Source organism: Microtus oregoni, unplaced genomic scaffold, assembly GCF_018167655.1.
Source record: "Microtus oregoni isolate MIOR12 unplaced genomic scaffold, Mior012 000026F_ref0000081, whole genome shotgun sequence".
In the NCBI taxonomy this organism is placed as follows: domain Eukaryota; kingdom Metazoa; phylum Chordata; class Mammalia; order Rodentia; family Cricetidae; genus Microtus; species Microtus oregoni.
The window spans coordinates 32,541,438-32,561,609 of record NW_024543085.1 but is presented as its reverse complement, the minus strand read 5'-3'; the positions used below and the strand labels follow the sequence as shown (position 1 = coordinate 32,561,609).

Sequence of the window (20,172 nt, the reverse complement as noted above, 5' to 3'; positions counted from 1 at the left end):
CTAGCTTTCTCTTTTTCTGTATGTATACTCACTTTGATATGTCTCAATAATTTCATTTCAAGCCTGAGGATATATGTTGTGTATATTTTGTGTATGTAGGTCCCAGTTTTTCCATTAGTAGGAGCATGCTGAACATCTTTCTTGACCCTTATTTTCCTTTTTAGGCGGCACTATTATTGTTGAGAACATTTTATAATAACATAATTTCCTCCATTTCTCCAAATGGCTGCAGAGAATTTCATTCGTCATAGGTAATTAGTCATATATTAACGTTAATGTAGATTTACTAGTCTCTTTCCACTCTTAGTCTTATGAGAATCCTTACTAACACACCAGAGGGAACATTTCTAGAAAGGGATTGTTGGGTTAGTTAGGAAATGCTTTCTCTCTCTCTCTCTCTGGTGGAGAAATGGTCTTGCTGTGTAAGTATGGCTGACTGGAACTTGCTACATAAACTAGACTAACCTATGTATAGTAGGATATTCTCTTGTCTCTCTCTAGTAAGTGCTAGGGTTACAGATGTGAGCCACCACACCCAACTCAGGTAAAACATTTCATACACTGATAGATGTTAGCAAATTTCCTCAATTTACCTACCCACCATTTTCACCAGCACCATCTATTAGCAAACTATTCTAACGTGTCATTTAATAGTTCAAGCTTCTGTTTTGCAAAAAAGTCAATTTGAGTGTATTTTGCATTTTCAAAGCCAAATAGGCTCCTTTCTCGAGAATCAATGATAGCATATGATAGGTATGCCTAGCATATACTGTATGATCTGTTAACAGAGGGTATAATGTAGCCTGAACACACACTTGGGAGAGACTGATGGAAAACCCTTACTGTGGTTCAAGCTTAACATGATGGGAACCTGTTGGGGAACACTCAACACATTCTAGAAGGGTCCTCAATGGGGGCATCTGGGTGAGATAGATGTGCGCACTAAGACCCAACGGAGGTGAAGGAGACAACAGGGACATGGTGGATCCTGGAGATCGAATAGGAGACAGCAGGTCATTGTGTGCAAGGATAAGAGTGGAAAGAGCAGAAAGAAGATGAAATAAATTTGCACATAAGCCAGCTCTGGGTGAAGGGGAAGTGGGCAACCTCCACCATGTACTCATATGGTCTTTAGAGATCAGCCACCTATCCCCAAACAATGTGAACTTTACCCTAAGGATGATAGTCCATTAGAAGGGTGACATGGCAGAAAAGGTTTGGGGAAGGTGTGGCTACTGAGGAAGGTGGTCCAGGAGTTTAGAGAGGATGACATTTAATCTAGATGTTTGTGGATCTTGCCTTAAAAGTGGTTAAAGCCTCTTCTGAAGTGTGTGTGTGTGTGTGTGTGTGTGTGTGTGTGTGTGGTGTACACTATTCCAGGGAGGCAGAAGGACCAGCTACTTGAAGGGTGCTAAGGAAATGCAGGTGTGTGTGTGTGTGTGTGTGTGTGTGTGTGTGTGTAGCGCTGACCCCCCCCCAACAGATATTCTTTCTTCATTTCTCCCTGGAAATGTCCCTACCTCTATCTTATATAATGCATGTGTGAGAGGAATTACAGACTGTGAGACCTGGAAGACGTTTGAGATACCTCTGCTCAAGCCCCTAATTTTAGTTGTAGCAAAAGAAAGGCAGAGGAATTTAAGAATTTGTTTCTGCTAAGGCAAAGTCAGCCGGCGACTGCTCTCTCGTCCGTCTTTACTAGCACCACATCTACGTATGTAGTTTGGTTACACACACCTACTGTAGAGTATAGATCTTTCTTCTGTTTGCTGACAGCAGAGATTTCTTGGGTGAAAAACCTCTAATTTAGAAAATGATCTGTCTTAAACACTTTGCAGCCCATCGTTCAAATTGCACAGACTTCAATAATCTTAGAAACAAAAACTGAGACAGAGAGAGGAGCAGTTGTTAAATTTTGACAGCGCAGTTGCTTTCAATGTCGGGTTCTGAACCGCTAGAAGCCCCTTCTTGAGTGAGCCCCTCCTCTCCTCATCCTGCAACCCCAGGGCATGGGAAACCACAGCAGGAGGGGTTTCAGATCCTCACTTCTGCCTCAAGGATGCGCTCAGCCTTCTGCTTCACCGAGGATCCAGTGATCCGATTCAATCTAATTAACAGCTGTTTAGGGAGCACCTCTAAGCTTTTGGAAGGCATCAAGTAAGGATCTGGGCGAGGGCGTTCATGGATGAAGATGTCCCAACCCTCTCCCAGAGAAAAAGAAACTGGCGCTTAAATCTAACCCCCTATATAATTCTCATGGTTAACGAATTCCCCCTGAGGGTCCTACCAACAGTGCTCCAGATACATCCCCCTAAAGGTCCTCCACGTCTGGAGGTTATTGCCTGGTGCCAGCTCTGGGGCTGCAGGGAGGTGATGGAGAAAATGTTGCCTCTGGAACCTGGCATCAGTGGACTGAGACCAAGCCGTGTCCAGAAGCTCACCAGCCACTACCAGGGCAGAGTAGCTCCTGGGTCCGGGTCCGCTTCCCTTGTGTGCTAAGCAGGGCGCGGCAGGCTTGCCTCCAAGTTTCCCAGGACACTCTCCTTTCCTGATGGCCGTTGTTCGTCCCCAGCGGCTCCCTATACCTTCCCCTCTCTGCTCCAATGCGTTCGTTGCCTGCAGGCAGAGTTCAAGTTCAGCCGCGGCTTTTGCTCTGGATTTAGAAAAAAGAAAAGGGGGTGGGAGAATTGGAGGGAGCCGGCTAGTCGGGCGAGGCCGAGGGGAGGCGGAGAGAGGTGGCCTCTGATTGGTTGGGGAGGGGGAGTGGAGGCACGGAGTTTCCCACAATGCCCCGGTGCGGTGCAGCCGCGGATGGATGCTGCGGGAAGGGGCTGCCATTTGCTGCCCCTGCCAGCGGCGCGCGGACCTGCACGCGCTCCCGCCGCCTCCAGCTCCCTCAGCCCGCCCGGCCTTTGCAGCGGCACCGCCTTGGCTTCCTCCGCGGCCGCCGGAGCGGTCGCCATGAACCCCAGCTCCTCGGCGGGAGAGGAGAAAGGGGCGACGGGTGGCAGCAGCAGCAGCGGAAGCGGCGCCGGGAGCTGCTGCCTAGGCGCCGAGGGCGGTGCGGACCCGCGGGGTGCAGGGGCAGCGGCTGCTGCCGCCCTGGAGGAGCCCGCGGCCGCCGGACAGAAGGAGAAGGAAGAGGCGCTGGAGGAGAAGCTGAGGGACTTAACTTTCCGGAAGCAGGTCTCTTACAGGTAGGCGCGGGAGCCAGCAAGACAGGTGCCACCCAGGGCGGGGGACACTTGCTCTTGCTCCAGAGAGGTACTTTGTGGAGTTAGGGCTGTATCTCCAGCTCTTTCTCTCTCCTCAACTCTCTCTGTGTCCCTGACTCTCCCACTCCCTCTTTCTGTTTCCGAATCTCTGTCTGTCTGTCTCTCCCCTCCTTCTCTCTCCTGGGGATATGTGTTGTTCTCTCTCATCCTTTAATACTGAGCTGGAGGGAAGAAGCGGGATACCCTCAGCTTGTCCCTGCCACACCAAGGAGGGGTGGCATTTGTAACAGGAGAAAACGCTAAGGTCAGAACAAGATTAAACCGCGTCTGTGAGTGCATGGGTAGTGGGTGCAGACCCAGACATGCCCAGCTTAAAGAAAAGTCGTCCAAGTTGCCCCTACGCTGGTGTCATTTCCAGCACTCCCCCTGTCTTTCAGAGTTCCCTGGGGGAGCCGTGGGCACTAACTGGATAGCCGAGATCTGCTCTGACAGGCAGGAAAGAACAACCTTATACAGAATAGAAATCCTTATGGAAGTTCTTATCTTGAAATCCCATTAAGGATCAGTGGGATGCTGGTCTCGGAGGTATGTCAGTAGGTATTGGCATTACGTGCACATGTGTTATCTCCTTCTCTCGGTGTGCCCAGCAGATGATGTGGGCAGCCTACTCCCAAGCTATGGGTGAGGGTGAGAAGACACTGTGCTGGCCCCGGGGGTGGATGTGTTTGTGACACAAGGACAGTAGAGGATGAAATGTCCACCCGATTACGTTTAAAGAAGCCCAAACTGTGTCAGGATTTGAACCAAAGTGAGGTTCCTTACCCTTCCCTTCCATTCCCAGGCAAGAGAGAAGGTGCCGGGACCACCCTCGGTAATGTCTTTTTTTCAAAGTTTAGCAAACATCCTAGCATAGATTTATGAAGGCTTGTACTTGCTGGGTCTCAAAGGAATACTTGAAAAGGGGTCGGGGAAGGCATCCTTGTAGCCTGCTTCCTTTTGGGTTAGCAGGTCCCTTTTAGAAAACCACCTAAAGTATTAAGCCTGTCACACCATGTGCTGTTATGTAAGCAAAAGCAGATGACAGAGGTGTGTGGGTTGCGAGGGTGTGCTCTGTTTATGGGGGCAGGTGTGTGAATCATTGGGATCCCCACAGGCACTGCCTGGACTGGAGGCCCTGTCGCCAGGGTTTCTGCTCTTTCCCAAATGGTCTTCCTCGCCAGGTGGTTGCCACCACATCCACCACTTGCATTCCCTTCTCCACGCAGAGGGAGTTTCCCACCTGAGTTGTTCTCTTAGTTACACACACAGGCCAGATCCAAATGGATCTTTCTTTTTATATTTTCGGGTTCTAAAAATAGGCGGGTGGTAGGGAGTGGGGTAGCTCTAGGGAGGGATGCTAGGACACGGGCAGCTCTACTTACGATGGTCTGTCTGGCTCTTAGGGGAACAGGGACTTTATTCAGCCTAGTTTAGGAACTGTGAGTTGCTGGGGGGCGGTGTTATTATGTGAAGTACATTGTGGGTCTGGCTTCTGGGCTAAGAGAAGCTCCTGGGTTATTGGTATTCATGAGACTCCTTATTGGGTAGGGCTGTGAAGCTAGAATTTGCAAGGGAAATCTCCTCAGCTTGCCTCTTGGCAGGGGTCATTCTCTGAGCCTGTCTTCTGGAAAAGCATACTGTTGGGGCTGCAGCTCTCGGGCTGGCATGTTCCCGTAGGCACGTGGACGTGTGTACACACACAAACACAGATGTGTGAACGGCAGCAAGCGAGGAATAGCACACGATACTGGCCTGTCTTGAACCCCACAGTGGTGGATTTCGTTTATCGGACGCTATTTCTTTTTAAATTAAGCCCCACCGTTACCAGGGCAGTGACACTTGGCACACAGAGCACCTCAGGTGTGCAGCCTCCACTCTCTGTGGGTGAGGACGGTTGTCACACTCCTAAGGGGATGCTTACACATCACTACCTGAGAATTGTTGTCTCAGACGTGCAATAATTGACCCTTGAACTCATAAACTGTCCAGCCAAACCAAGCAGATAGCCTCCAAGGCAAGAAGGGCAGTGAGGAACGATCTCACCTGGCATGTGTTTATCCTGAATAATCTCTGTATTTTGGTCACTGCTATTTATTTATTTTTAGAGTCAGAGGAAATGGTCTATCTGTTTGCCAGGGTGGTTCTCTTTGCTGGACTTAGAGATGGAGCTGGACTTGATGGTTTTAATGAAAGGCTGATGAGAAATCTGTAAAGTTGATCTGGTTGTTGGCTCCTCATGGGGTCCCCTACTGCCTCCATGTGATCCTGAGGATTCTGGGCATGGCTTAGGGTGGGAACTGGTAGGAGTGAAGGGAGAGGAATCAGAAAGGCCCCCCGGGGAACACAGTCTATGCAGAAGTGTGTATCTGAGTGGGAGGTAGAGCTTCCATGTAAGGGGATCATTTGAGGTGGTGAAGTGGAGATTCTCAAGCAGGTGGAAATGTCTTGAAGAACATGAACATTTGTGGAGTGAAAGTTGGTGTGAAAGAAGGGGGCTTTGGAGGAGTGTGTGTGTGTGTGTGTGTGTGTGTGTGTGTGTGTAGGGAGGGTCTCATCTGTTCCTCTTGTTGCTAAGGAACATATAAGCTAGAGTTTAAAAATAAATGAAGAGTGGGTGGGCATATGCAGTGACTCCTGTCTTTTTAGGAACCAGAGCCCTTTACAAAAAGCCTTTAAATAACCATTTCTGGAGGCAGATTATTCATTTTGCTGATTTTTACTTTGTTAAGTAAAATAAACTCCTTTATATACCCCTAGACTTCCCCTCATTATCTTTTCTTTGTTGGCTGCTCTTTTGGGGGGGATGATTTTTCCAATGAGAATTTTCCTCTATTTCAGAATCTGCACCCCAAGAGCACATAGTCCCCGTAGACTGTAAAGCTAAAGGTTTGAGCAGGCAGTGCAAGTGATCCGGCTCTTTTCTGTTAAAATTACTACTTCCTTTTTCTTGGCAAATTATGGTGCTGCAACAGATACATATGTGTAAATGACTATATAATATGTAGGAACTCATTTTTAGAACTGCTGTATTTTAAGTCGGTAAAATAGAAAAGGGGAAAACTCGGAAAGACACAGGGAAGGCGAAGGAGAGGTAGAGAGACTGTAATACTTATTACAGTCTCTTTATCAGGCACTGTGGGAAGTATCACAGCATGTTGAATCTTTGTGTGCATCTGTGTGAAGCATGGGTGTGGGTACATGTGTGTAGATGTGCATGTCCATGTTGACATGTGTGTGCGTGCACATGAGTGTGTGCGTGTGTGTGTGCAGGTGCATGTGGAGGGCTGACGTTGACATTGTCTTTTGTAGAGCTCTCTCCACTTTAGTTTTTGAGGCAGGATCTCTCACTAAACTTGGAGCTGTCTGATTCTGGCCAGTCTAACTAGCCAGCTTGCTCTGGGAAGAAATACCTTGTCTCTGACTCTCAAGCTCTGGGATTACAGGCGGCCACCATACCAACTCAGCTTTTAAGCTGATCGTAGGGCTGAACTTTACTCCTCAGGCTGGCAGGACAAGAGCTTTATCGACTGAGTCTTCTTCCCAGACATGTACATTGCATCTTATTTGAGCTTCATGGTTTATGAGCTTTTTGGTGTTGTAGATAATGAATCTGAAGCATGGGTGTGCGGGGGGGGGGAGGGGGAGCTTGGCTGGAAGCAAATCTGACTCTAAAGGACTTTCTGTTCAGGCTGCACCTTTCTGGTTGGCTCCTTGAGCATTGGTCTTAGGTTTGAACTCTTTTCATGTGTGGATGAGTGTGTGTGTGTGTGTGTGTGTGTGTGTGTGTATGTGTGTGTGTGTGCTGACTTTTCATCCTACCTACCAACTGTAGGTCTACCCACTTTCTCTCTCTCTTTTTTTTTAAATTAAGACTGGGTCTCTCTGCATAGCTTTGACTGTCTTGGAACTCACTATGTACAACTATGTAGACCAGGGTGGTCTCAAACTCAGAGGTCCACCTGAGTGCTGGAGTTAAAGGCATGCCCCACCACACCCAGCTTTCCCTGCACCTCCTATGTCTTTCATTCTTTGGGCTGAGACTCTGCCTTGGTCTCTATGGCCTAGTGCCTTAAGAAACCCTCTACTAGTTCAGCATTGGAAATAAATATAAATTCATGATCCCCAGCAAATTGTTTGGTTTTGCTTCTGAGAACAAAACCACCTCCGAGACACCTGCTATCTCCACGAAGACACCCATGTTAGAAGTTTATGCACTTTTAAAATAATTTCTGCAGGTGCTGTGTAGGTGCAGTGAGGTTTATTGCAAAGCTGCCGCCTTTCCTCTTTGGGCGACACACAGTGAAAGAGAAAGTACAAGTCTTCTCGTTAAGGAGCCCTTGACAGGTACCATTACTTATGAGATCTCCATGCATGGGCTTACAGTCTCTTCAGTTGAAAGCCGTGGTGGTCACACCTGACCTTTCTCACAGGAAGTTTCTAATATAATACAGAAGTGATGACAAGGAACATGGACCTTCTTAGAGTAGACAGCTAGTGGAAAGGAAAGTCATTCCTTGACTGTGATGAAACAGAGTACAGTTGTCTGTTGGTGACTGCAGAGGATCAGGCCCAGGACTACTGGGCAGATATGAAAATCTGCCCGCACTTAAGCCTCTTCTGTAAAACAGCATTCCATGTGCCTATAACCTATTTGCACTTTTTCATAACCCATAAATCATTCCATTACTTAAAATACCCAATACAATGTTAACACCATCTAAATAGTTGTCAGATACTATTATAAAAACCGTAATGACAATATGGCCTGTTTTGTCCAGAAATGATGAGTTTTCTTTCTTTTTTTTCAAATATTTTCAGTCTATGATTTTTTGTGTCTATAATGGTATAGTGCAGACTATATTGTGCTCTGTTCTCTGGAAAGGACAGCTGAAAAGTTGGAAGCCAAGCAGGACGGCATGGCATGACTTTGCTGTGATTTGGAGTTAGTAGCATATGGAGAACATTGTCTTTGTTACACAGCCAGTTTTAAACATCATCGCTATTTCATGCATTGGTTAGATAAAGACTTCTGGATGGGACAGAAGCACTTTCTGTCATTATTTAGGTACCACCAAGTATTGGCTTCCTCCCTCGGGACACATACCAGGTGTGATGTCAGACTAGCTGCAGTCCAGGGCACGATTGCTAACACTCGTCTTTGAGAGGTTGGGTTTAATTTTTTTTTCTTCCTTTTGCACAGGAGAGTTCTCACGCTGAGCCTCATGGAGCTGGGGGCTGGAGAAGCAGAATGGCGCTTTGCTGATGTTCAATTCTGTTGTGGCATCAGTGGTATTGCCTCATGGGGCCAAACTAAATTAGAGGAGAGCTAGCTCTTTTCAACATTCTACTTTCTAATCTGAGAAAACGAGGACTCCCAGGGAGGGCCAACCTGGTTACTGCACCTCTCTGTTCTTCTGGGCTGGCATCTGGGGTACATGTTTCTTCTGTCACCCCAAGGCATACCTGGGGTGGAAGCCCCTGTGAAACCAGAGGCATCTGGAGAGGCCACAGTTAGCTTTGGGCTGGACATTTGTTTTCCAACTTAGGTTTGCACTGATCACACTGGTCCTGTGAACATTGATGGTATCGTCTGAATCCCCATCTTGTGATAGTTGCTGCATCCAGTGGCATGTAGCTCTTCTTCCAATGGATACCAGGAGAAGATAGAACGTGCAGAAAATAATCATGAAACAGACTAACTTCTAATTGTTTGAGCTCTCTGGAGCAATTGCCAGCCACAGCAAGCCAGCGCAATGGGAGAGATTAAAGAAATGAAATCCCAAGCTAGGTAGGCCTGTTTGAACACAGTGTTCTCACAGCGTCTCTCAGGCTTGTGTGCCAGCAAACTCCTCAGAAGGTGGGAGCGTTGAGGGTCTGTGCTCAGGTGGACTGCAGTGGGGTCCCTTCAGATAGCTATGTTAGGAGTCAGCCATGATATCCCGATCTGTAATTAAACTGGAGTTGAAACCTGGTGTCTTCTGGGTGGCGGTGGACAAATCGTATGTCCTCTTGAGGCTCAGCATAGGCATCCGTAAAATGGTGCCACAGCGGTGTCTGCCTTGGAGGCTTGGAGATTAAGGGAGTACGCTCTTGTGTGGCACTCAGCCTCGAAGAATCTTGCTCTTCTTGATCGGTAGGTAGAAGAGAGATACTTGTTGAGTTAATAAACATAATCATCAACTTTAGACAAGCAGCTGTTCTTGCCTCTTTGGGGTCCATTGTAAATACCGATTTCCTATTCGCCTGCCTTTCTCTCACGTACGCTCTACTCAGCAGCCCAGAGCCATGTTTCTGATTACAGCTTCGTCCTGGAGTACCTGCTCCAGCCGTCCAGCCAGCTGTCGGAGGCCGGAGGAGGGCGGCAGAAGCTCTTCCTTACCCATCTATTTGCAGCTTGTCAGGGAAAGGGCTTAATTTGCCTTCTGAGCAGCACTAATTAGCTCTCTGGTTCACTTTCTGTCTGTCTCATCCCTTTCCATGGGACGGCATTGATTTTCTCCCCAGGGAATTTTCTGTCCATATTTCTTCCTGTGAGTAGAACTTTTAACCCAGCATTCCTGGGGACGGTCCTAACTGCAGTCCGCTCTGTCTGACCACTCCAGCAACCGAGGCTATGTGTTACTTCACGTCTCTTTTCTTTAGACCCATCTGAATGATGTGTGTGTGTGTGTGCGTGCGCGTGCGTGCGTGTATGTGCATGCATAAGTTTATTTGAAGAGTGCTTTAGCTCACTCACTCTGTGACTCCGACTTTTGCTTTGTTTATAATTTGCTTAATAACCAACTCTTCAAAGAGTGACAGCTACTTTTCATACTCGTGTATCCTGCACAGCACGAGAGAATGATTTGTGAGTTTGCCAGTACCCCTAGTATTCAAAGAGGTGTGGTCTGAACCCAGCTTGGGCTATTCTAGAGAAAGTAAGTCATTGTGTCAGAGGTATGCACATGGCTGAAGGAGGGGCCGTCCCAGGGACAGCCTTGGGAAAAGTTTTAGCAGGTAAATGCTGATGCTCCTTCTAGTCCCGAATTTTGTGCACTTTGGAATGAGCCAAGTACCATTGTTTAAAAGGAATTTCATGGTTCTTGGATCAAACCTCCATAAGATTTGCCTTTACATTTTTAGACTCACAAGTAAGTGTCTGGTAAGACCTGATTCTGGCTTTCCTACACTCATAATCTGGCTTTTGTTGGGTGTGGGGGCAACACTCAAACTTTAAAGTGTGATAATCTCTCTTTTCCTTGTTGGTTATTCTTGGAGTAAGGCTTAAGAGCCCTGGTTCTGAGCCTTACCACTGAGGCCCAAATAGTTACTTCTGCCTACTCATTGTGTGCTGTTCTGCGAGCCTTAAGGTTTCACTGTGCCTTAGTTTCCCTGTCTGTAAAATATTCACTATGGTAGTACTCACCCTACTATTTCCAGTTTGAATGAGCTGACACAGTTCTGGCCCCCCCAAAGCAGACGGCATAGGTGTGCTTGCATAGGTGGTGCCCTCTACATGGAAGTTCAGTGACAAAGCAAGAAAATGCATTATTCTTTCAAATATTTAACACCATATCAGTGACTGTCAGTAAAATGATTCAGATAGTACGAAAATGAGGCAGACATCCATTAAGATGTGAAAACCTGCAGGGTTTGGCATTCACTGCAATTTAGAATTTCTGCTGATTTCTAATATTGTACTTCCAGAATGGATTCGAATGTAGCTCACTCTTACCAGGCAGTGAACAAGGCTTCTGCTGTTGAGAGGTCTGGACACTGGAACAAGCAGAAGGCAGAGAGCAGAGAGGCCAGGCAGCATCAATGTGTAGGGAGTCAGGGTGCAGTGACCCAGGCGACTAGCTGGCCATCTGAGACCAGGAACCCTGACACGGAGAGTTGGGCCAGGGGTGGCAGAGTTCTGCAGTGTCAGGAGTAAGAACAGAGCTGTTACCTGTGACTGCAGGACAAAAAACATCTCTCTTGATGTCTGCTTCGGAACACAGAGAGAGGCTGACTGGCCTATTCTGACAATCAGAGGGTAGGTAGTGGGGAGGACCCGTCACTGTTCTGGGTTATTTAAAAAATGGGAGGCTCAACCTTCTGGGATGCTCTACCAGTCAGCTCAAATAGGCCAAAGAACAGAATTATTTTTTAAAGAACTGTATATGGCTTTATTGTTGAGTACATAAAACCAGCTCAAGACTGATATAAATGTTGGGGTGTGTATGGGTGATTTATTCTCCTCAGGAGACAAAGATAAGGCAGATGGCTACTTTTGTAAATCCGTAGATTTGTAGGAAATAGAAAGCAGATTTCTTAAAGGGGCTAATATTTATTAAAGTGTATATGTGTGAGGTGTGCCAGAGCTCTGGGAAAGTTATTATTATTTTTTGCATGTATGTGTGGTGTGTGTGTATGTGTGTTCACGTATGAGTGTGCTGGTGCATGTCCGCATGTATGCATAGGCCTTGATGCCAGGCGTCTCTCCACTGTGCATATTGAGGTATTGCCTCTCACTCAAGTCCAGAGCCCACTGGTTCAGCTGGTCCGCTGCCAGCTTGCTCCAGGAATCTCCTGCCTCTGCATTCTGAGCACCGGGATCATGAGTAGCCTGCCATGCCAACCTGACATTTACATGGTGCTGGGGATCTGAATTCAAGTCCTCATCTTTGCACAACAAGTATTTACAGATTGAATCATCTCCCCAGCCACTTGTTAAAAAAAAAAATCATTCTTAGTTTTTTCTTTTAAAAACAAGCCAAACCTTGAAGGCAATTTGTTTAGAGATAAGAAGAGCTTTATAGGAGCTTATGTAGAAGCAGTGTTTAAAAGGGGTTTCATGTATCATTTTGAGGAAATCTTCTGGAACATTTCTCAGGCCAAAAGGACTGGAGATCTAATCATTGTGTGTGGCAGACTTTGAGGCAAGGCACTCAGACGGAGAGCATTCCCTGTAGAGGTTTTTGATGGAAAAGCTTGATTAAAAATAGATTCTCTCTTTTAAATTGACCCCTTGTCCTTGTAGAGGCGGAGCGGTGGCATGCTCTTGTCTCTTTCGACTTGAAATGCAATCCCGAGCATTTGAGGTTTGAAGGAAGGAGAAATTGTGGGGGCCATGTGTCTTTCTCAGCTGTCTGACTCTCCAGCAGCTGCTGTACGAAGTATTGGAGCCCAAATGACTTGTGAACAGCATAGCGCTTGAGTCTCACGTCTGGAACCTGGGTACCTGGATGGCCGGGTTCTGGGGAGGGTTTCTTTCTGGGTTGCCTATGGCTGTGATCTTCCTGTGTTTGCACGTGGCTGAGAGTAGAAGGCCCAAATGGGAGGTGCCTCTCCCTAGAAGGCTGTCAATCTCACTGACGAGGGAGCACCACTGTCCACGGCCTGATTCCCTCTTCCCCACTTATCACTTTGGGGTTAGGATTTCAGCATATGAAGGAGAAGTTAGACCTCAGTTGAAAAATTAGTTAGGGCTTTATGTGTATGTGATGGGTGCCGTGAGACTGCAGGGACATAGTCGTGACCGTGTGGGTTTTCTGGGGGTAGGGAGTAAGCACAGACCTTCAGCCCACCTTCCATTTCCTCATAACATCTTAGGAAGTCACCGATGTTACTATTTCTGTCGTCTGAACCATTCCCAAGGCAACAAAGGCGACCTAGGTATCTCCCCACGTGTGAGTAGTGACTAACCCCAGTTATCAGTTTTTCTCGGGAGCTGCAAAACATTCAGCGTACGGCATTTTGCTGAGCTTGTGATTGGGCAGGGGCTAGTACTACGTCCACCGTATTGATAAGGATAGGAAGTTTGCAGTGTCGGCAGTTTTTCCAAGGCCACACAGCTGGTTAGAGTGCCAGGCTCAGATCCGTGCTTCTATTTACATACTCGCCGCGCGCTGCTTCCCAAGTGCAGCTTCTCATTCCGGTTACTCTTCCACTCTTTCCCATTTTTGGTGGGCAAAGAGTCAGATTTTCACAATGCGTTGTCTTATTAGACCAAACTCCCCAGGCGGTGTGTGTGGCATGCATTCCATTTCAGCCGGCCCAGACAGGCCTCAGCCAGGACTCAGAGAAAGGCCTTACCCGAGTTTGTCTTGTGCCCCAGCAGGAGACACGGGGCTGGGTGGATACAGGCCACTTGCAGCTGTAGGGAGGACAAGACTGAGCTTTTCATGCTGGCCCCTTTAAAACACGGTGAACTTTCCATTCATTGGGAGTGGAGAAGGTAAATCTAGTTTCCTGGGATTCAAAAATGATTGCAGGGATTAGAGTCTGGCACTGATCCTTTTAAATTCTACCTGCAGGGCAGGACCTCATGATTTGTAATCAGAGTGGAACTCAAAGGAAGGCGGGGATGGTCCTGGGTTGGGGGTCCAGTGAAGAAGTTAGAACTAATGAATGTATGAGCATGTCTCGGGGCTGGACTGGTAATCCCCGCCGTTCGATGATCAGAAGTATATCCTTAGAAGAGGTGGTTCTTTCCTCTTTAACCAGGCTGAGAGTATTCACATTCGCTTTTCCACAGAGTGCTCTTCGGAGTTTATAAGTATGTCCATGTGTGTGCTTATAGACCCTAGAAGCTTCCAAAGCAGCCCGTCATAAAACCCCGAGTCATTTCCACCTTTAAAAAAACCTTCGGAATGTCTTGGGAAAATAAATGTTGACGCTATTTAAAGATTAAAACAGAAGTTTTCTATGAGCTGGTACAAGACTACTTACAACGGAATCCAGGGGATTTTCTCTTAAGACCAATTTCTGGAGATTTCTTTAACTGTTAATACCAACTAAATTTAGGTTACTTAATAATAATAAAAATGTGTGTGCTGCATTTCAGGCTTAGCGTTGGTAAGCCCCTTTCACACCAGTGATCTCATTTTAACTGCAAAACAATCCGAGGCTCCCTGTGTTGTTTCCACAGTCAGCGTACACTGAAGGAAACACAGCCCTGATTGCTCAGTGTCTTCCTTACAGCCACGCACCCGCACCACTGCGCGCCCACTGCCAGATCCACGTTGGCGTTTGAATCTCAGGTCCTGCTTTTTTTTTATTTCAGGCTCCGTTTCCTCAGGCGACTCGGTGGAAAGATAGCGAGCAACATTACCCTCTTGTTAATTTTATTTACTTGAATTTATCTCCGTTATTAATCGCAGTGGCCAGAGATGGAATCAATTACCAACTGGCACCCACCAAATCCATATGGCATCGACAGCAAGGGTGACCTCATTGCCATCCCATTACCCTTCCCTGGTCTCCGTTTAATATGACTCTTCCTAGGAAAGGGGACAAAATGAGAAGGGGTGGGGAGGGAGGGAGATAGTTGGGCTCTTCCTTTGCATTAGTTGCTAAGCAGCAGGCGTTTCATTGTAAGGGAGATCCAGTTCAAGCAATGACATAGGTTTTCCGAGACTAGCAAATGTCGTTTTCTGTAGCAGCTGCATTTCAGGTCTCCGCGGAGCACATGCTCTGGCTGCTCGGTGACTTTTGGGGAGAAAGTATCACCTCAACTTTCTTGTGGAGCGTATGGGGAAAACTCAGTGCCACTGATCACCTCCTGGCCAGACTCTCACCTTCTGTACATGGCTAACTGCAGGCGACTTTAAGGATGTGGAGTCCTCACCAGGAAAGATAGCCAAGATGCAGGCATGTTTCGAGGCCGTATTTCATGTCATAGGAGAGGTCCTATCTCTAAGGGATATTCTGGAGAGTTTACCTTGTTGGAAGTAACTTGGTCTAGAACAGAATTTGGTGGCCACCAAGAAGGAGGATTGTGGCTATGATCTCATTGTATTGATATTTTCTGCAACTGAAGATTTTTTTTTTTGCAAAGAAATAAAACACTATACAGAGGCTAGCATAAGCAAGCCATGGAGTCCAGTTTTACCAGGAGAGAGAGCGTGAGTTCAAAGGAAGGCCTATAACTTCCTTCAAGGCGTGGCTAGAAGGCACGGCCGTTCCATCCTAGTTGTAGGAGTCATCATACTTCTTTTTTATTAATTAATTAATTTATTATATATACACTTTCCAGGATACAGTGCCAGATCTCATTACAGATGGTTGTGAGCCACCATGTGGTTTCAGGACCTCTGGAAGAGCAGCTAGTGCTCTTAACCTCTGAGCCATCTCTCCAGCCTGTCATCACACTTCTTGCTTTCCAAAACTGCCCCCTCTCCCCCCGTTGTCACCTGAGAGAAAACGCCTCTTTCTGGAGTAGCTGGGATGCTTAAAAACTGCCCTCAACTTCCAGTAAGCTGCCCCTCCCCTTTAAGGTGGAGTGTCTCTTCAAGGAACTGGAAGCAGTGTCCGGAAGTGGCAATACATGGACGAATTTACAAATGATGAATGGTTACTCCCGTCTCTCCAGCGATGAACGCCCCTGGCAGGTTTCTCTGTGTGCTTCTTCACAATCGCTGGCAGAGCTCTGGTGACAGGAAACCACCGACTGTGAGAGGGCTCGACCAAGCAGTGCTGAGGAAAAGGGGGTGGTGGAGACCAGTGACTCCCACCTGGTACCAAACCCAGGTGTCCTGAGATGCGTGTCTGGTAGGCGCTCAATCATCTGTCCTCGGCTCCTCAGAGCTGTACTAGTAACATCAGCTGAGGCCTGCTGGGTGCTAGGTAAGGCGCCTTGCTAATTTCAGTTCATTCTTAGAACATCTTTTATGAGGGAGGGAGACACTTCTACTCTCTATAGCTGTGTAGAGGAGGAAACTGAGGCACAAGATAGTGAAATAACACATCAACCAGCAAGCGATGAAGCCAGGATCGGAATCCCAGAATATCCCTTAGGCACGACTCTTCCTCACGTTTGTGTAACTGTAGAAAAACAGAAATTCTGATCTTTCTTTAGGGAATTAGCTGTTTTGTTGCATGCTGCGCTGCTTGTGGGGCTGACTGTCAGGGTGCCTGGCCCTCACCAGGGATACTGATGTGATCTCTAGAAGGTATTGGGTGATGGGGTTGGAAGGCTCACTCTCACCACTTGATACCCCCCTTAGGGTGTGCCTAAGACTCAGGCTTGCCTTTAAGTGGGGGCTCACCTGCCAGATTGTCTGTGTCTACCAGTGACACATTGGGGGGATAATACCTGTCGCTCCTCACCCTCAGTTTATGCTCGGCACAGATCGCCAGCCCCTCTACTGAGTCCCTTGTTGACTCTGTTAATGACAGCTGTGTTTTCTTGCTTAGAACTAAAGGATTAAAAATAGAAACAACTAAGTGCCATTGTGTGGTCCTTCAGCCTGTCCCGGTGGGTGTCTTCCATGTCAGGGAGCTGTGCTAAGGAGATACCCACACTGGTGGTTAGGTCTGGTTGTTAGAGTTTTCATTATGGGAGCAACAATTGTATTGTCTTTTAGGGACTATCTAATGGAAATCAGCTATCTTCTCCATTAAACACTTTTGTTTTGATTTAAATTGATTTGTATATATGTGTGTCTGTGTGCGTGTGGATGCAGGTGCCCATGGAGGCCAGAAGAGGGCATGAACAGGGCACTGAATCCACTGGGGCCAGAGTCATAGGCGAGCCACTTTGCATGGGTGCTGGGGACCAAACTGGAGTCCACCTGAAGAGCAGTATGCAGTCTTACGGCTTAGTCACCTCTCTAGCCTTCTTGCCTTGATTTTTATTGTTTTCTTACGTGTTAGAATTTCTCTGTCAGCTGTCTTTATATTTCAAGTTGAACAAGCTGAGTTTTACAGAGGCAACATAATTAATTTCAAGTCAAAGAGCTTCCTCTTGCTGGCCTCAGTTCCTGGTCACCCAGAGACTTGTTTACCCCATCCTGTACTGCTTTCACTTGTGTCCCCAGCTGGGCCTTTGTTTTTTTTTTTTATTTTAACCTCTGGTGATCATTGCTTTCACTTTGCGGGACATTGCAGATGACTGCTTCCCGCATTGCTACATGTTGTGCCTTCACATATTTAAAGCCAGAGGCTGTCTCTCTCCGCAGCCCTCTTTTCTCTACACCGAATCATCTCCATTTTCATCCCTACCTGGTTGTATTTTTGTGGTTGTCCTTGATTTGACAACGTTTTGGGTTATCTGTGGTTTTCTTAAGACAGGGTACCACTAGCATGTATATATAGGGTATGCGGTCTAACCCAGGGTACCGCTAGCATGTGTAGGGCGCTTGTTCACATTGCAAGTGGACAGATTCACACAAGGGACACTCAGGATTTTCATCTCCAGATGTTTCTGCTCTTGGTGGCCGCCTGTGTGACACAGACTGTTCCTTGCAGGTGCATTGTAAGAGTCTGATTCTCTCGCTGTGGCCATTGGTTGCAGCTATGGGTTGGCATGGGTGCAGGCCAGTTGCTGTAAAACCCATTCTAAAGCTGTGCCACGGGGCTGCAGACTCAGCTATCTACTGATGCTTTCCCCAGGTTTTGCTTAGGCTGCGGCAGTTTTCCTTCATACCTGTCGTTTCTGTTTCACTGAATCTTTTCTTAACATGCTTTACATGTATATCAGATACCTGTAGAATGTTTGAGGTCCATCTCCTTTCTGTCTGGTCCTTTATCCTCATCTCCTCCATCTTCTCTTCTCTTTAATAAGAAAGGGCAGATCCTTCCTTAAGAACCATTTGCTGTCATCTCTACTTCTCATACTATGGCTGCCACTGTCTTCCTGTCTTCCTGTCCATGCTATTGCAAGCGGTGGGTGGAAGCCACCCTTCTAAAGTTTGCTTTAACTCCTTGAGCAGTTAAACTCACTCAACTCTGGTGAAATTTCTTTTAGAATAGCGGTTCTCAACCCGTGGATCAAGAAAGACCCCTTTGTCAAACCTCTGTCTCCAAAAATAACTTACATTACGATTTATAACAAAATTAATAAAACAAAATTAATAACAAAATTCATAACCAAAATTACAGTTATAAAGTAGCAGCAAAATAATGTTAAGTGTGGGGGTCAAAACAGCAGGAAGAACTGGATTAAAGGGTCACAGCTTTAGGAAGGTTGAGAACCACTGCTTAAGTGAGTTGACAGCGAGCAGATAAAGAATGCCAGTTGTACTGGGTTAAACCTATAATTGATGGCTGTGATGGTTTTGAATGAGAAATGCTCCCCTATAGGCTCAGAATTTTAAATACTTGATTCCCAGTTGGTGGAGCTGTTTGGGAGGTGGTGGAGCCTTGGTGGAGGAAGACTTGGAGAGTTATTAGCTTCTCCCCACTTCCTGTTTGTGCTCCCCGGCATCCCATCTCACCTCATGCTGTTGAAGCTATTTTCTCTCAGCTTTCTGGTCTGGCTTGCAACTGTCTTGCCTGTTCCCCTCTGTGGAACCCTAGGGACAATAAACTCTTCATAGGTTACCTAGCATGATCAGTTGTCACAGCAACAAAAATGTCATCAATTTAATGGGAAAAAAGACTGATTTTGCCTTGAGTGTAACATTTTACCACCTCAGCACTATGACTGTGCTGTCTCATACAGTGGGCATTGTCTTCCTCTGCCTTTTGAAACGAGTTAAAATGAACTAAATTCAATATCCAGTTTCTTAGTCATCCCAGCTACATACAATGTGCTTAGTGGCCACATGCACCAGTAGCTACCAGACCAGGCACAGATAGAGAAAACTGTCATCATTGTAGAGTTTGGCTGAATACTGGTGATTTGAGGAACACACCACGACAGTAATTTATCAAAGCAGAAGGGAACTCCAGCCAGCCCTCCTTGAACAGTATAGTTTTTGAGCTAAGACTTCTAGCTCTCTAGCTAAGATGTCATATTTTAGAGATGCAAGCAGAAAGGAAAGATCACTCTAGAGCCTGGAGAAAGCCATTCTTAGTGTTTCCCATCATGCTTCCTGCCGTGTGCTCCTACCCTCCAAACTGCAGTGGTGACTCACTTCCCAAAGGATAAGGTCAAGGAGTCTGCCTTCTCATCATTGCGCACCACGCTCTCTCCTGCTTCCCTCAATGCCTGGAGTGCCAGGCACAGGGGCCCACGACTGGATGGTCTGAAAATTGCTGCCTTTCGGATAGCTCTGCATGTGATGGTTGCTTGTGGGGATAGTGTGAGAGAGGAACCTCCATCAGTAGGCTCTAGACATTCAGACAGGAGTGTGCTCCAAGATGGTGTTGTAAGCTTGGATAGTGGACCCGTAGCTTCAGTCTGTGTCCCTCACAGGGACTGCTTGTCATGCTGTCTGTTTTTGTTTTTAGTGTAAGTCCTGTTGTGCTCTGTAAATATTTAGTTTAAATTCACTAGAGAGGTGTGAGAGTATATGCATGGGCTTAAACCTTTCACGTGGCTGACCTGGTGCCTGGAGAAAAAGACCCGAGACCCTATGTGAAGGGCTGCAAGGACAGAGCAAAAGCCCCAGGAAAATCTGTGTGTGTTTGTGTGGATTCTCTGGTACTTTGAACTGCCAATACTGCACACAAGGGTGTTCTAAAAATAACCTCAGTAATGTGCATCCTTCGCTGAAGGGAGCGAGATAATTTGTGAGGATGATGAGTAATGGGGAAGAAAAAAAAAGCCTTAAAAGACGAGAAATGAAAGACATGAATTTCAATGGTCTCTCCGGCTCTCCCACGTACCGAGCATCGCCTTTGAAGCCTTGATATTGAAAATGGGAAAGGGTACTTACGATGAAAAGAATCTCTGCGAGACCCACTGTTCTTTTTTTTTTACCTGTGTTTTATGGCATGAGTGGTCCCCTAGATCAAAGCCTAGTTGCTTCATAGTAATAACTGTGAGATACTCATGTATTACATATGCAGCACTTAGTACGGAATACAAGATCGGATAGTATATGGCCTATTCTTTAGTAGGTTTATAACTTACTGGGGAACTGCATGCAAATGTACTGGGTGTCCACTCTGTATCACACAATGCTGATGGAAATACAAGAGACCTTAGAAGCTCTGGCACCCACAGTTTACCATTTAGGGAGAAAGAGGGAAAACATTGAATTGTCATTATAATAATGTTGGATAA

At 46.7% G+C, this 20,172-nt stretch overlaps 1 protein-coding gene across 7 annotated transcripts in view; it reads left to right on the top strand.

Moving 5' to 3' along the window:
• The first annotated feature begins 2,807 nt into the window (after positions 1-2,807).
• Dgki (diacylglycerol kinase iota) overlaps positions 2,808-20,172 on the top strand; it is a 448,005-nt gene continuing 430,640 nt past the window's right edge. For all 7 annotated transcript variants that reach the window (XM_041675727.1, XM_041675726.1, XM_041675728.1 and 4 more), the window contains exon 1: positions 2,808-3,197. In XM_041675727.1, the coding sequence (XP_041531661.1) occupies positions 2,812-3,197 (386 nt within the window). In that variant the 5' untranslated portion in view covers positions 2,808-2,811. The remainder of the gene's footprint in view (positions 3,198-20,172) is intronic.